This window comes from Dipodomys merriami, unplaced genomic scaffold (genome assembly GCF_024711535.1).
Source record: "Dipodomys merriami isolate MVZ:Mamm:240054 unplaced genomic scaffold, mDipMer1.0.p SCAF_9, whole genome shotgun sequence".
Classification (NCBI taxonomy): Eukaryota; Metazoa; Chordata; class Mammalia; order Rodentia; family Heteromyidae; genus Dipodomys; species Dipodomys merriami.
In genome coordinates, this window is record NW_027206512.1 from 12136201 (window position 1) to 12152989 (window position 16789).

The 16789-nt window shown below is 37.3% G+C and overlaps 1 protein-coding gene across 5 annotated transcripts in view; it reads right to left on the reverse strand.

Annotated features, from left to right (window-relative positions):
• Arhgap24 (Rho GTPase activating protein 24) overlaps positions 1-16789 on the reverse strand; it is a 466818-nt gene that overhangs the window by 9564 nt on the left and 440465 nt on the right. For all 5 annotated transcript variants that reach the window (XM_070012334.1, XM_070012338.1, XM_070012336.1 and 2 more), the window contains 4 exons: positions 16324-16456; positions 13686-13759; positions 10872-10993; positions 1343-2417 (listed from right to left, as the gene is read on the reverse strand). In XM_070012334.1, the coding sequence (XP_069868435.1) occupies positions 1343-2417; positions 10872-10993; positions 13686-13759; positions 16324-16456 (1404 nt within the window). The remainder of the gene's footprint in view (positions 1-1342; positions 2418-10871; positions 10994-13685; positions 13760-16323; positions 16457-16789) is intronic.

Sequence of the window (16789 nt, forward strand, 5' to 3'; positions counted from 1 at the left end):
GATATGTGGATGGATATGACAAATTAGTGAGAGAGGACAAATTACATAGAATTCTAGATACCTACATACAGTGAGACCAAAAGAGGATAGTCTTAGGAGAGCATCACAAAGGTGCAATACTCAAGCACCTCTTCATATGTATGCAAAATACTATACATTCTGAAACAAAGTGGAAACAAAGGACTTTTGTCTCCATTTGTTTTTTTTCTTTTTTGATGATTCTATATTCTTTACCTGATATACAATATTAATGAGCACATTTATGGGAGGGTGGGGGGAATACAGAATCAGAAAATGGAGGAAAAGCGCAGCAGTGGAGCGCACTGGCTGCATTGGTCACTGATGAAAGTGAACTATGCAACTCATGGGTGGAAGGGGAGGGAGGGAATGGGAAAGAATGAGGGAACAGATAACACTATGTGAAAGGAAATGTACTAAATACCTGTTGTACATAAAGCTAACACCACCCCTCCCGTATATCACCTCTAAAACAACAATAAAGTTATTTTTTTAAAACAACAACAACTAGAAAAGACCCCACAAGGCCTGATGTCACCTTAAACCTGTCTCCTCTGTGAACTTAAATGAATGTTTAGGGTCTTAATTTTTTTTACTCTTTGTCCTTTCTTTGCTGTTGAAAATGAGCAGACTCCTTATTTTCCATTCATCTCACAGCTCCTCTCCTTTCAGCTCTCTAGTAAAGACCCACATATTGAAAAGTAATTGATGATAACATTAGTGTGTGTGTGTGTGTGTGTGTGTGTGTGTGTGTGTGTGTGTGTGTGTGTGTGTGTGTGTGTGCGTGCCGCGTGCACGCATGCAAGCCAGTACTGGAGTTTGAACTCAGGGCCTTGTGTCCTTACTTATCTTTTTCTCTCAAGTTTATAGTCTATCCCTTGAGTTACAGATCCACATCTGGCTTTTTGATGGTTAACTGGAGATAAGAGTCTCATGGACTTTTCTGTCTAAGCTAGCTTCAAACCAGGATCCTCAGATCTCAGTCTCCAGATTAGCTAGGATTACAGGTGTGAGCCACCTGTACCACGTGACAATAATATTCTTGAGTACCTATCCTGTGACAAGACCAAGATCCAATAACATTTTATATACTTTTAAGGTACACACAACTTGTATTAAATTTTTTAAAAATCCCCTTAGGAAGAAGCAAGACTCACAGACATTATGCTATCTTTAAAAAGCCCAGTCTCATAGCTCACAAACAGTAAACTGAGAACTTCAACTCAGGTATCTCTGACCTTGGACTAGGCATGTTTAATTCTTTGTGAGATTCTTTCCCACCATAGGAGGCTGCTGCCTGTTAGGAGCCCAAGATTTTCCTCACCTCTTTATCCTGGACTCATACTCTATCTTCTGTTTGGTCATTTCCTGTTTCAGGCTGGAAACTAAACTGTGCAATGCACTGTGATTGCTCGTGTTGTTAGCCACAAATGTCTCACTGTTGTCACTGCTGCTGGTGGCACGACTACTTCGACCTCCCACACTCCTATGGTCACTTTTGTTTTCATAGTCCCCGGGGTGAGAAAGGTCGTCCTGGGGAGGCCCATCTAACACAGGATCTTCGAAATTCCCCCCATAAAAGTCTTGCTCAGGGCAGGTGGTGGTGGAGGAGCGACAGGAGTTGGAATTCTCAGGGAGGGAGATTTCACAGGAGGAGGTGGACCAGGTGGCGCTGTCCACACTCTGTTTGTCATCCAGGTTCACCATGGAGAATTGCTGGTGGACGTTATCGTACGTGGACAGCCTATGGTGCTGGCCCGACTCCCCACCTTGCTCTTTCTGCTTATTCTCCCGCAAGGTGACATAGCCATTGGGTAGCCAGCTCATGGTACGACCATTCACGGGGTTTCCAAGCGTGTCAGTGTTCAAAATACCCATGCGCACTGTCCCATTCTGGACACTGTGGGTGCCCATTTTGGTACCAGATCCTTTCAGCGAAGAGCTCCTTCTGGCCTGTAAGCTCCCATTCGGGGTGGTTTGTGCTTTCTCGAGACCTTCTGCATTACTGCTGCTGAAAGACCCGTTGGTGACGATTCCGCTACCCTTATTGAAGGCTGGGTTCTTTTTCACCATGAGAGGGGGGCTCCTGGAGACATCTAGCTTGTGAACGCTGTTCCTTGGGCTGTTGGTTTTGCTGCCTGACAAAGCTGTGGGGGATCCTTCATCCACACTGCCTCTCTGGGGAGACTCAGACTTGTCCCAAGAGCACTGCCTGCCCGGGCTCTCCTTAGTGTTATTGTTCTCCTTGTTCTGCATCTGATTCATGGTGGCTTTCTTTTGAATTTCATTATTGTTACTTATTCCATCCTGGGGCTTGTTTTGAAGCTCTGAATCCTTAGGAAAAAGGCAATCATGTTTACTAATCATCACTGACATCAATTGCTGCACCACCACAGTACCTGGAATTACAAAGGAAATAAAGTAGTGTGAATGAGATGGTTTTCATTATTGCTGTTTTTGAATTTAGGAGAAATTCACTGTTACTATGAAGAGTGCTAAACTCTATTCCTAATAATTCTAATGGTAATAGCTAAATTTTCTTGAGCATTGGCTCTATGCCATGAATTGTTCCAAGAATTTTATTTGTGTAGTTTTAGTTGGAGTTTTAAAAGGAATACATGAATAAATGCTGCTATGCTCACCATATTTTACTGGCTATGTAACTTGGCTATGACCATCAAGTTACTAAAGATCAGATTTTGGACTTAAAGTCAGACTAATCTAGTTTTATAGATTGGGCTTTTAATCATTACACAACCTTTCTTGCAAGTGTGACATTTGATTATGGGAACACTTTCTTGATCTTTTATCCACCAACTGCCTCAAAGCATCACTATTACTACAGTTGTATCTTCAAATAGGACCCTACGTAATCATAGTAGCTAGATGGCATGTCTTTCTAGGTAAGCATGATAAACTTTTGTTTGCCATTCTAAAGCCTTGGACTTTGTAAGTGTCATGGACTGAAAGAGAATCAAATAAAGATCTCAAAAAAATCTAGAATCAAACCTTTTAGAATCATATCAGAATAAAAACTTTGAAGAATTCTGGACATGAAATGATTGAAGCAATCTGGAGAATATTTATCCAAGCATATAGGCTGATTCTCAATAAGAACCACACACTTTGTGGTGTTTAAAATTGCTGTATACCCAACTTTCCCTCTCAATCTTTATAGCTTGAAAAGCAACAGCCCACAGACACACTGAAACTAGCAGGTTGACAGCTACTGCAATAGGCAGATCAGGACTGGGACCCTTTCAAAGCCCTATTCTAGAGAATGGTCATTATTTCACCACTTTTGTAATTCCTTGGAAATCTTTACTTACAGGCTAGTCTTTATTTGGTCTGATGAGGAACTTACCATGACTGAATACCATTTTTCTAGGGGCAAGAGGAAAAGATATTTTCTTGAATGTCTCAGCTGCTTGGCCAATTGATCATAATTGAGACAACCAAGTGAGCAAAAAGCTTAAAAACAAAATCTGAAGAACAGGATTTCCATAGGGGGATTTAAATGATGTTCTGAAGGCTTCAGGTCCACTTGGAAAATATGTATGTTCAGGAAAGACTTGAAAAGTCCCTACATTTTCTTTTTTTTTTTAATTGTGAAAATACTATAGTCTCTACATTTTCAATTCGGACTGAACTTAAAGGTTGATAGTAAGTTACAAACTGCTTGGCTGAATCTTGACTTGGCTCAACATGCACATAGAACCCTCTGGTAGATTCAGAGAAACTTATTGACCCTAAGAATTTAACAAAATTTCCATTTTATCATCAGCTAACAAGTAAGCAAACTAAGCAGAGATGTAAATGGTCATACATAACTGAAAAGATAGACTTTACAGAATTAGACATGAAACACCAACACATAGAAACAATAGTGAACCCCAATGATAGGAGAACTTGATATCCAGGGATCTCACATATTATTATAAAGCACAATTTTCAACAAAAAATTAGGAGACACACAAAGGATGGCTCACACATAGGAAAGAGGCAAAAAGAACTAGCTCTAAGGGACTATAGATATGGTATTAAATGGATAAAGGCTTCTAATCAGCTATTTAATGTGTCCGTATAACTAAAGGAAACCAATCTAGGGGAAACAAAAGAAAGTGAGAATAATGTCTTTCCAAATAGGAAATATAAATGAAAAAAATACAAAACATAAATAAGAATCAAATATATGGTCTAGAGTTGAAAGTACAAAAACAGAGATGAAAAGAGTACAGGGCACCCATGAGGATATTTAAATAGGCAGAAGATAGAATCAGGATACTTCAGATATGACATTGATACTCTTGAGTCTGAAAACAAACAAAAGGAATAAAGAAAAATGAATGGCGCCTCAGAAACCTGTGAAACATAGGTATAAAACCAAGATGTGTGTGCATGTGTGTGTGTGTGTGTGTGTGTGTGTGTGTGTGTGGTGTTCCCAAAGGAGAAAAGAAAGAGCAGTGAATAGAAAAAAAATCCAAGAAACAATGACTGAAAACTTCCTCCCAACTCTTCCTTCCCCCCCAAACATGCACAAACATACCCAGAAAATTCAACAAATTCCAGGCACAGTAAACTTGAAGATCCACATCTCACACATAATAGTTAAACTGTTTTATGAAGAAACAGAAACTCGACAGAATCAAGAGAAATAATTCCTATATAAGAGACCCTCGTTAACATGAGCAGCTGATAGCTCATTGGAAGCCACTGAAACTAGAAAGAAATGCAAAGGAAGTTTCAAAATTTCAAATAGAAAGGAGAAATGAAGGCAATTTTCAGATACACACATCCATACACAAGAGGATTTGTCACTGCCAAGCCTGGTCTATAAGCACTATAAAAGGTTCAGAAAATTGTAATGAAAAAGAAGCCCTTTAAGGAAAAAATAAAAGAATTCTCTTAAACAGAAGATACTACCATGCTATGGTTCTAGTTGGCCCTCATATTTTTTATTTCTCATTATAAAGTCATGATTTAAAAAGTGATGTCTTAATTAGAGACAATAAAAATAATTTAGAAAAAGTTAATCTTTTATTTAGAACAACCATTTAGCTGGGCAATGGTGGCTCACGCCTGTAATCCTACCTTCTCAGACCTGAGGATCTGAGGATCACAGTTCAAAGCCAGCCTGGGCAGGAAAGTCTGTGAGACTCTGATTCTCCAATAAGCCACCAGAAAACCTGAAGTGGCCCTGTGGCTCGAGTGGTAGAACACTACTTTTGAGCCGAATAGCTGAGGAACAGCATCCAAGCCCCACAACAAACAAACAAACAAACAAACAAAACCCTCAAAAGAGTCATTAAAAAAATCAGCTGAGGTTTCTCTTTCATGTAGAACCTGGGCTGCTGTCTTCTAAACCTACCTGGGACAATTCATGTTCTAGACTAGTTTCCAAAGTTGGGTGTTCCCAAACCTCTGAGCCTCTTAGCATTGATTCAGTCATGCATCCACAGTAAAACAGAGTGGTGAACTGCACACACCCCGTGTTGCTTTACCTTGAACTGAATCAGTTTGCTGTGTGTTCATATCATGTTGACAAGAACTCTTAAGGGTAGTCTCTGATACATAAACACAAGGAAATTTCTTAAGTTTTAGTTAGTGAATATGGTCTATGTATAACACACCTGAAATATCAGGTTGGGTGAAGAACATGGTAAAGGGATTCTTGACAGTGCGGGTACCCAGCTGCTGAGGCTGTCAGATCTGCTGCCTGACCTGGAGTAAAGTTTTAGCATACAGTCATACTCCAGCAGGAGAGTTCAAATTCAAATAGCAAAGAGGAAAAATATGAAGTCATCCATCTCTCACATGAGCTTTCTGTGTTGAGTATCTTCAGTGTGTCAGAGCTGCTCCTAAACCAATGTTGTGCAAATTTGAATGATAACACAAATTACCTGAGTGCTTATTAAAAGGCAAATTCCAATTCAAGTGGGACGTGAGATGTTTATGTTTCTGCCAAGCTTCGATATTGGTTATGTCAGTAATAATACAGAAACTCTGGCATCTTCTGGGAGCATCACAATTTCAGTACCTGCCTTTAGACCTTTAGGTCAGAATTTGCAACTCCACAAAATCTCCAGATAATGTCTGTGTGTTAGTTTGAAAGATGCTGTGGTAGACTGGAGTATTTCACATGTAGAGTTGCAAATTAAGTTTCTTAAATGTTTCTGAGATAGGGCATAACATTTTTTAGATGAGAACATTGAAGTTCAGAAAGGTTAAACTGTTTGCTCATGGTCATAAATGGATAAGTAACCAAGGTAAAGTTTAATACTCAGCATTTTTATTACAAATGATGCATTTTCCTTCTATACTCTAGTTGTTAGCATTTTCATACTTCCATTCTTTTTTGGTCGTGGGGCTTGAACTCTGGACCTGGGCGCTGTCCCTCAGCTCTTCAGCCAAGGCTAGCGCTCTACCACTTAAGCTAAAGCGCCACTTCCAGCATTTTCAACTATACTCACCAGTAAGTGGACTCAAGGCTATTCTAAATAGGAACTAAATAATAAAGCAACCATCTATTCAATCTCCAATTATCATAGTTACAGGGGAAAAAAGACTGAATGAAATGAGTTACATTATAGATCTATCTTTCAGCAATCTCTTAATTTTTCATCTTATTTTCAATACAATGAATCTGAGGAAAAGATTTTAGAGCTCTTAAAATGGTCATCCACACTGTTCTCAATGAAAGGCAGTCTTTGCTCATGTAACAGACACTTCTAAGGACCTGAAGCTTCCATTATATATGACTCTGTCCAGTATTTAGGAAAAATTATCCTTCTTCCCATCCATCCTGGAAAATTAACATCTAAGCATAGCTGCTTTCCATCACAGCTATTAACTTGGTGAGGCATTTAAGTAATGGAACAGTGACATTCCCAAAGTCTTCTTGATGAGTTTGTGAACAGTCTGACAAAGTGTTTCTGCCACAATTATGGAGTGAGTGCCAAGGCCCAAAAGATTTAGAACTCTCTTGTGTGTTAGGAAACTTCGCTTTCATCCAGTCTCTAGGGTGACAAATGACAACAGTTCTCTGCAGAGGGATTTCATGGCCATTAAGGACAGACTAGGTTGGTACGAATAATGATGTGTGTGTACCAAAATGTGCACTATCCCTTTTTCTTCCTTTCTCTCTGTCATTTTCTCTCTTGGACTGTTAATGAAGACCATTAAACCCAAATAACGAGGTCAGCAAGGCTATAATCATTAGCCCATTATGCAGGGGTTGAGCAGATTCTGGGGCCCTTGTGGGCTACATAATCCTGAAATACCCTCCTGGCTCATATCCTTTTGCACAGGTTGAATTAAAATACCATAGGCACTGTTCTTTCTGAGCATTGGCTACCAATTTTATTTACTTTTAAAGATAACTACGTGCTATTATGTAGTGGCAATATTCTATGCATTATATCTAATAATAAATGGATAGCATCTTATGAATATAAAATGAAGACATCTAATAAGTTTTGGTAAGTATATATAGTCTAGAAAGTCATCCAGCGTCCCTTTGTAGGTAACTTCTTATCTTTACTCCCTCCGAATGGAAACTATTAATGTAATTCTTTGACTATAGTTGGCCTTTTCTAGAAGTTCATATAAATGTAATTATGTGGTGAGGTGTGTAATTTTTTGTGCTTATGCATTTTTCCCTTACCCTAATATTTTTTTGTTTTTATCCATATTATTGTATCTATCAGTAGTTCAATCGTTTTCATTGTTTTACACAGTATAGATGTGCCCCCAATTTTTATTTATGCATTAGCTTAAAGCCATGTCTCTAGAATGTTTTATTTTCACTGTTATTTGAATGAGATTTCGCTTTTTGCCTGGACCATGATTCTTCTATTTATATTACCCCAGTAGCTGGGATGATGCATGCCCACTATTGCACAGCTTTTTATTGGTTGAAATGGAGCTTAACAAACTTTTCCCTCCCTTGGGCTGGCCTTTAACCTCAATCCTCCCAATCTTTGCTTCCTGTGTAATACTACAGGCATGAGCCACTGTCCCCAGTCTGGTGTGAACATTTGGTTATAAATCCTGAGTGAACATACATTTTCTTCCTCTCGGGTAAATATTTAAATGGTGTTCTGCTGGAAATAATCATCAGCCTATATTTCATAAAATTTGTCCAGTTTTTAAATGGCTCTATCATTTTCTTTTCTACCAGGTCAACTTGGTGTTTTCAGTATAAATTCTGAGCAACACTTGCTGTGTCATTTGCAATTGGCTGTCTTGAATGATTGTCTCCTTCAAAAACCTTATCCATTTATTCATTGGTCTGATGACCTTATGTTATATATACTTGAAAAAACTTATTTAGTTAAACATGCACCTTAAACATACATTCTCCCTACTTCTGGCTCGTTCTTCTTTTGATTGTAAGAATATTATATATACTTGAAAAAACTTATTTAGTTAAACATGCACCTTAAACATACATTCTCCATACTTCTGGCTTGTTCTTCTTTTGATTGTAAGAATATTTTGGAAAAAAAAAGTCCACTTAATGAAGTCAAAATTATCAAACCTTTTTGAAATGATTTGACCTTTATAAAGTGCAAATTTTAAAAATAAGATATTTAAATAATTACTAAAGCAAAATTTCTATGTTTTTGCAGTAGAATTCATAGCAGTTGACTGTAAACAGTAGAGAAAAACCAAGAATGAGGAGTCAATTCATTTTAAACATCTACCAAAATGAGAAAAAAATACTGTGAATTCATAAATACTTAAGTCTTATTTATCATGCAGTTTTTACTTAAGGTTGTTGAAATTACAATAAAAACACATGCTAGCATACTAAGCTTTATACAGATTAAATTTACTCTTAATCAAACTAGTGTAGTGTAGTGTAGTGTAGTGTACCATAGTGTACCTCAGAATAATTTACTTGGATTAAAAAGCTTTATATATCAGATGGGGCTAAATGATTAGGCAGTGTGAAATAAATACAAATCTAATCTTGCAACTCAAAACAAGAGAGCTAATGTCTACTGTTAAGTTGATTCCTACTTGGTTTCCCACAGCTACTCCCCAGATTTGCTAGTTCTATATTTCTAAAAGAAAAACTGTTATAACACTTTTGAGTTAATACTGATCAAATATTCCCACATGCAGAATGGTGAACAAGACTTTAAGAATAATATGAGGTCTTTTGATATTTTCTTACTTACCTTCTTCATTTGCTCTGATACAATTGGCCAAATGTCTTATTCAGATACACTGTGGTTGTTCTTATTGTTAAAGACTGCATGTATGGGCTGGGAAGGTGGCTCAGTGGTAGAGCACTTGCCTTGCATGCATGAGGCCCTGGGTTCGATTCCTCAGCACCACATAAGCAAAAAGAAAAAAGCCGGAAGTGGCGCTGTGGCTCAAGTGGTAGAGCACTAGCCTTGAGCTGAAAGAGCTGAGGGACAGCACCCAGGCCCAGAGTTCAGGCCCCATGACCGATCCCCCCCCCCAAAAAAAAGACTACATGTACATAATGTTTCCCTGAATGCAAATGCTATTTAGAAGTAGGGAGAAGAATAGATCATGAGGATGGAATGTGCACTATTAGATTAATGCCTTTCTGAAGGGTGCTTCTGTGAGCTCCCTTACTTCTGTAATGTGAGGACACAGTGAGAAAACAGCTGCCATTGAAACAAAGAATGGGTCCTCAGAAGACACCCAAACTGTCTTGATATTGGTCCCTCCAGCCTGGCGAAGTCTGAGAAATAACTTGCTGTTATTTATAAGACAACCAGTTTTTTGATGTTCTGTAAGAGTGGCCTAAATATGCGAATACATGCTTCTTATTTGTGCCCTGGCAGAGTGATTATTTCAACATATTTTCATTTGTGAAGCTTTCCGTGACATCTAGGAGAAAGATCACCATACTTTTCTTTTTACTGCCACAGCCTTTGACACATTATGTACATAATACTATAATTAAATGTTTACATGTTAAAGATTCCAACTAGACTATAAGTTTATTTTTTAGTCTACCTTGGTCTTATTTAATTATTTTTAAATTTCATTTATTTTTAAATTTTTCTTTAAGTAGTGGTACAAAGGGACTTCAACTCAACATGTCAATTTATGAATGTAATGCATCTTGAGCAACATCCCCTCTTTCATCAGTCTCTCCCACTCTCCCGACTCTAAAGGAAAAACTTTATTTAATGTTTAGCATGTCCAGGCTCATGGTAGAACAAGGTACTTAATGAATATTTATTGAATGAAGCAATATTTTAAAAGATATGCTTAAGATTAAATTCTGCTACCACCACCAATTATAGAATCTAGGAAATTTCTGATGTGTTAATTAGAAATAAATAAATAGCTTTAAAGCATAAAATATAATTATTAAAAACATTCAGAAGTCAGGTACCAGTGGCTCACCGTGTAATCCTAGCTACCCAGGAAACTAAGATCTGAGGATCACGGTTCAAAGCTAGCCAGGGTAGGAAAGTCCATGAAAGTCTTAGCTCCAATTAACTACCAGAAAACCAGAAGTGGTTCTGTGGTAAGCGCTAGCCTTGAGCTTAAAAGCTCAGGACAGCATCCAGGCCCAGAGTTCAAGCCCCACAACTGACAAAAATAAAAAATAAAAACAACCAAAAACATGCAGAGATGTTCCATTTGTTCATCTGTGGAGATTAGGGAATCAGTTTATAATATTATGTTTACTTGAAAGAATATGACTAACTCTCAAAAGGTAAGGTTTAGAGAATAAGCAAGATCAACAAATGGAGAAAAACCCTGGATTCTTATGTTTGCTTAGATGAGAAAAGAATCTAGCCAGCTAAGAGACAGTTGTTTCCTCGGTCAATGAGGGTGAAAGGTCATCATTCACTTACCCTCCATGATGGTCAGTGGATCTTCCACCTTGGGGCGTAAGATATTAGGACCGAAGACAGTTGCCAAGTTCTGTGCGCTCATTTTGTTAATGCCTGAATAGGACTGTACTTCATCCAAGAACCTATTGGTTGTAACGATATGAGTGGAACACAGTGAGATTCAACTTCTCAGTGGAAGAAAACAGATCATTGGGAAATCTACAAACTGAATAGCATTGCATGTAAAACCATTTGGGAACTCCAATGGCTCTGTTTTAAATGCAAAGAAATTATGTTTTAAATTATGAAGATTCAAATTTTAAGGACTAAATCAGATATCTATTCTGGTTTGGTCTGGCTTCCTCTGTCATTAAAAGAACATGTCTGTTTGTATAATGCTAAAGTGCACTAGATAGTCACATTGTACATTGACTTGGCTATATCTTAAGATACATGTGCATCCAAGATTTATGTGTTTAGTTTGGTGTAACTATTAGAATGTGATAGAACCTTTAGTAAGTGGAGCCTTGTGGGAGGATTTATTTACTCATTCAATGGGGATGTGTTCTTGAAGGATCTGGGTTGGGATCTTTCATGACAGCCAATGATGTGAATCATTTACCCAGGTGATACATGGCCTCACCATAGACTCAACATGACAGGGCCATTCAATTATGAAACAGACACAGAAACTCATCCAAAATGTACCTTTCCCCTCTTCATGTTGATTTTTACAAGTATTTTGTTACAGTAATAGGAAGCTGATTAACATAGTTTCCAATCCCTTAACAAAGTATTACAATTATATTACCATTATTTTAGTAAACCATATAAAAGACTATCTGGTGAAATATGGTTTTTAAAAATGTATTTAATTTTTGGTGGTACTAGGGGCCTCCCATGTGTTAAACGCTTGAGCTATGCCTCCATTCCTTTCTGTTGTGTTTGTTTTTGAGTTACACATTTGCTACTCAGGCTGGATTAGACTACAGTCCTATTTACACTCCTGCATTAGTTGGGATTACAGGAACACAAGAGCGCACACAGCTTTCTATGTAGTGATGGCATCTTGTGATCTTTTTGCCTTATCTGGTTTCAAACCATTCTCCTCCCAATCTCAGTTAAGTAACTGGGATTAAAGGCATGAACCATGGTATCTGGCTCTAAAATCTTATTATAAAAAGCAAGACTCACACTCTTTGTGGAGGGATTTATGAGATTCAAATTTATGGTCTATTAAAACATAGATCAAGTATTGTAGAAATAAAAACATCGGCCCTACTGATATGAAAATTTGTGAGCTCCAATTATTTCATTTCATTAGGTGCTAAAGAGTAAAAGACATGAAATTACTCTTTCCCCAGACAGAAGGAAATACTGTTGCAATCTTTCAGCCTTTTTGCATTTCCCATTTGCTCTTCATTTCTACAAAAATTCCTATTATTTCATGGGTTTACTGATATATTAATGAGATAAAGTAGCAAATAATAAGAAATAAAATAACATGTTTACATTGCACTCATATAATTCAATCATGGTGCTAGGCTGATTGAATTCTCAAAATAGGTGTATGACATTGATACCACTATTATCTCCATTTCATCAAGGAAAGTCATACGGTGTCAGGTTTGCCAAAGGTGTAGATTAGATGGCAGACCTGAGATTTGAACCCAGGTAGTGTGACTCCAGAGTCTGTACTCTTATCTATAGAATTGTGACTTTATAAAGTTGCCTATTTTCATATGGTTAGCCTAATGCAAAACCTAAAGGCACAAATTCTAACCATCACTTCTTATTTGAAGTACCTTAACATAGAAAGTCGGCTTCAATATTTCAAGAGAAGTATTTCTTCTGTGGCAGATTAAAATCCTTCAATAATGTTCTTAAGCAAATTTTTTTCTTTTTTATTTCTCTTAAGAGACTGTAACCTTTTTCTCCTTACTACCATAACTTGAATTGATTCCAAAATCTTAGAATGGAAATCTTACACAAGTATTTGCACCAGTGAAACTATTCCTAAGAGTTTATTTTCTTTTAAACATAATAGTCATTAGAAAAAGTTACCGTGTTGGGCTGGGAAGGTTGCTCAGTGGTAGAGCGCTTGCCTTGCATGCCTGAGGCCCTGGGTTCGATTCCCCAGCACCACATAAGCAAAAAGAAAAAAGCCAGAAGTGGCGCTATGGCTCAAGTGGTAGAGCGTTAGCCTTGAGCTGAAGAGCTGAGGGGCAGCGCCCAGGCCCAGAGTTCAGGCTCCACAACTGGACCCAAAAAAGAAAAAAAAGAAAAAACGAAAAAAAGAAAAAAGTTACCGTGCAAAGTTTTAGAATTCCTATACAATGACATTAACAATAAAATCCATAGTGTCTGTTTCTCAGCTTTGTGAACGATGTTTTCACTAGCATCTTGTTTATTAGGACCCTGAAATTCAGAAAGGGTAAGGACATTGCCTAGAGACACAGAGCAGTTGGTAATAGATACATCCTATACATATGTTTCTCACGCCAACACAAACGTGTTCCTTTTCTTAACAATAAACCCAGCTGACAAGGTGCAAACGACTTTGATGGGAATTCAAAGCAATATATCTTTAATATGTGGAGGCAAGGAAGATCAAATAACAAAATCAAGCAATTTTAGTGCTCAAAGACATCTTTGAGATCACTCTGTCAAACCTCTACTACATAAACCTCTGTGTAGCAGAGACTACACAAACTCAGAGTGGTTCAACGAGTTTATTCATTGTTCAGCATAAATTGTTATTCAACAAAATACAGCCATGTCTTGCTGAATCTTGTCTTTAAGAAAGTTCTTACCTAAAAAAAAGAAAGTTCTTACCTGCAAATATACTTGAGGAGGTTGTAATTAACCACTGGCAAACTCTTCACTTGCTTGGCTAATTCCATCACACCCTGAGTATGAAGAAGGAGAGAATAATTCTTACCATTCTATGTGTTAGCCTTGGAAATAAGAAAATGGAAAATAGCCATGTGGGTTTCATTCTTTCATTTTTCAGTTTTACATGTCGGCAGTGAAAGATTCTGTCCTGCCAATGTTCCATTGTCACAGTGTGTGTTTTGGCAATACTTTTCAAAGATGTACAAGTATTTTAACTAAGCATAGTGACATGTTGCACAATGATGTTCTGTAACCGCTAGACTGCATTTGCATCGGTTACAGATTCTATTATTTATTGGTGAAGCTATCCTAGATTGTATAGTATACCTTGTTATCTCGGTACAAAGATGAAACTGTCTAGCATTTCTGCCTTCACATCACAGAGCATATGCCCTCTGGTGTAGAGCTGTGCTGTACTAGTGCTGTTGTACTAGATTTAAGTGAAACTCTTTTTACAATTTTAACATTGTTTTCTCAGTTGACTGAAATAGAACATAACTTCATTTGAAGTAATATGATTTGGATAAAAATGTTAGCCTTCACTGTAGTGAGACTCCTTCCAATTTTCAGCATGGCCCAAATAGACAGATGGCATTGGCAAGTCCCTCTGGACTGGTCATGTCCATGATATATACCATTTGGGGTTGGAAGGCAGTTAGAAAGCTGATCTCCTTTGAAATTTCACAAGGGATTGATTTCTTTGGCTCTTCTCATTATAAACTTCTAACATGTAAATGGTCACAGAAAAGTTAATGGATAATGTAATCTGATTTTTTTCTTCTTGCTTTAAAGTAAATATTTTAGGCTTTTCAGGACATATGGTGTCTGTCACAATTATTCAGCTATTCAACAAGCCACTGACAATATTATACAACAGCAGAAAAAAATGCACTTGTAAAATATGTAGCAGTTTTTTATATGAATGCCAAAAAACTACAGCAGGGGAAAGGATAATATTTTCAACAAATGATGTTGAGACAACTGGATATCCACATGTAGAAAAATGAAGTTGGCTCTTTCCTCATGCTGTAAACAAGAATGAATCAGAAAAGGATCATGGAGGGGCTGGGAAGGTGGTTCAGTGGTAAAGTGCTTGCCTTGCATGCATGAGGCCCTAGGTTTGATTCCTCAGCACCATATAAGCAGAAAAAGCCAGAAGTGGCGCTGTGGCTCAAGTGGTAGAGCTTCAGCTTGAGCTGAAGAGTTGAGGGACAGAGCCCAGGCCCAGAGTTCAGGCCCCATGACAGACCCAAAAAAAGGATCATGGATCATGTGACAGCTAACACTATTAAGTATTTGAGTTTTATATGAATGAACTTTTAGGTCTTGAATTAAAGTGTTCTTAGTATGATACCAAATGTATAAGCAATTACAAATAGATAAATTAGATTTCATCAAGTGAAAACCTTTTGTTAAAATGTTTCAAATAGTGAGGCACTGGTGGTTTGTGCCCATAATCCTAGCTATTCAGGAGGCTGAGATCTGAGGATTGTGGTTTGAAGCTAGCCCAGGCAGAAAAATCCCCCAAGACCTTTAATCTCCATTTAATCACTCGAAAACTGGAAAAGGCACTGTGGCAAAAAGAACTCAAGGACAACATCCAGGCCCTGAGTTCAAGTCCCACAATCAACATCAATAACAACAAAAGTTTCAAATAAAATACTTTTGCTAAAAGGTTTTTGGCAAAGGATATCATCAGGAAAATAAGTAAATAATCCATAAATGGAAGAAGATATTTGCAAATCATATATTTGACTTGAATCTAGGTTATGTAAACTCTTATAACAATAATAGTAAAATGCAGTCATCCTTTCACATTTAACAGATTTAATCAACTACAAGTTGAAGATCTTAGAAAAACACTGCCACTATTCTGAACATGGAAATACTGTTTTTCTTGTCATTATTCCAAAAATAATACAGCACAACATTTGTATTGTTTTAGGTATACATAGCATTTGTATTGTTTTAGGTATAGCACATAATATAGAGATTATTTAAAACATATAGGAAGATATGAACATATATGTACATCTGGTGCTAATACTACACCATTTTCATAAGGGATGTGGGCATTTACAAATACGCATTTTCAGGGAGTTTTGGAACCAATCCCCAAGGTACTGAAATAATTTAATCCAGATAAAAATTGCCCAGGTATCCAAAGATAATACACATATAGCAAACAAACATATGAAAATGTATCCAATCAGAAAATACTACTCAAACATCAGTGATATGACACATCACACACATCTACATGTCTGCAATAAATGAGAAAAATAATAAATGATGACACAGATGTGGTCAACTTGAAACCTATACATACTGCAGGTAGAAATGTGAAATCACAGTGATCTTCAGAAAAGAACTCTACATAGCTCAGCAATTCAGAGAAAGAAAAGGCTATGTCCATGCATAATTTAGTACATAGATGGTCATATCAGTATGTGATATTAAGGCACAGAATAGTGGGAAACTGTCCAAAAATAGGGCTAAGGAAATTTACAAAGTAAGACTGAAAATACTGACAAGTACCCCAAACAAAACTTGTTTGGAAATAAATGTATTCACTTACCAATTCTTCTTCTTTGCTGAGCAGTTTGGCACATGACAGAAAGTCTTCATACTTGGCGTAAGGAATAACTGGCTCTGGTAGTTCTCGGAGATAGAGTTTAAGAAGAGACGCCACGGTGTGTACATCAGTGTTGCTGCAGCGACAGAAAGTGAAGACATTCTTTGGAGTCAACTTTATACTGTTTCATTCTTATTTTTCATCTAGGATATGTCTAAGAGTTAGAGTCTCTATTCATATCAAGGTAACTGAGTAAATCAATTGAATCTTCAGGGATCACACATTTCTATAATACTTATTAAATGTCACTACAGGTAGGATTAATTATGTGAATGGTCAAACACTCTACTCAGGTGTATAGTTGACTGTAAGAAAGAGTGGGAAACATCAATAATATATCAGATCTTAAAAATACCATATACAGGAAGTGGCGCTGAGGCTCAAGAGGTAGAGTGCTCGCCTTGAGCTG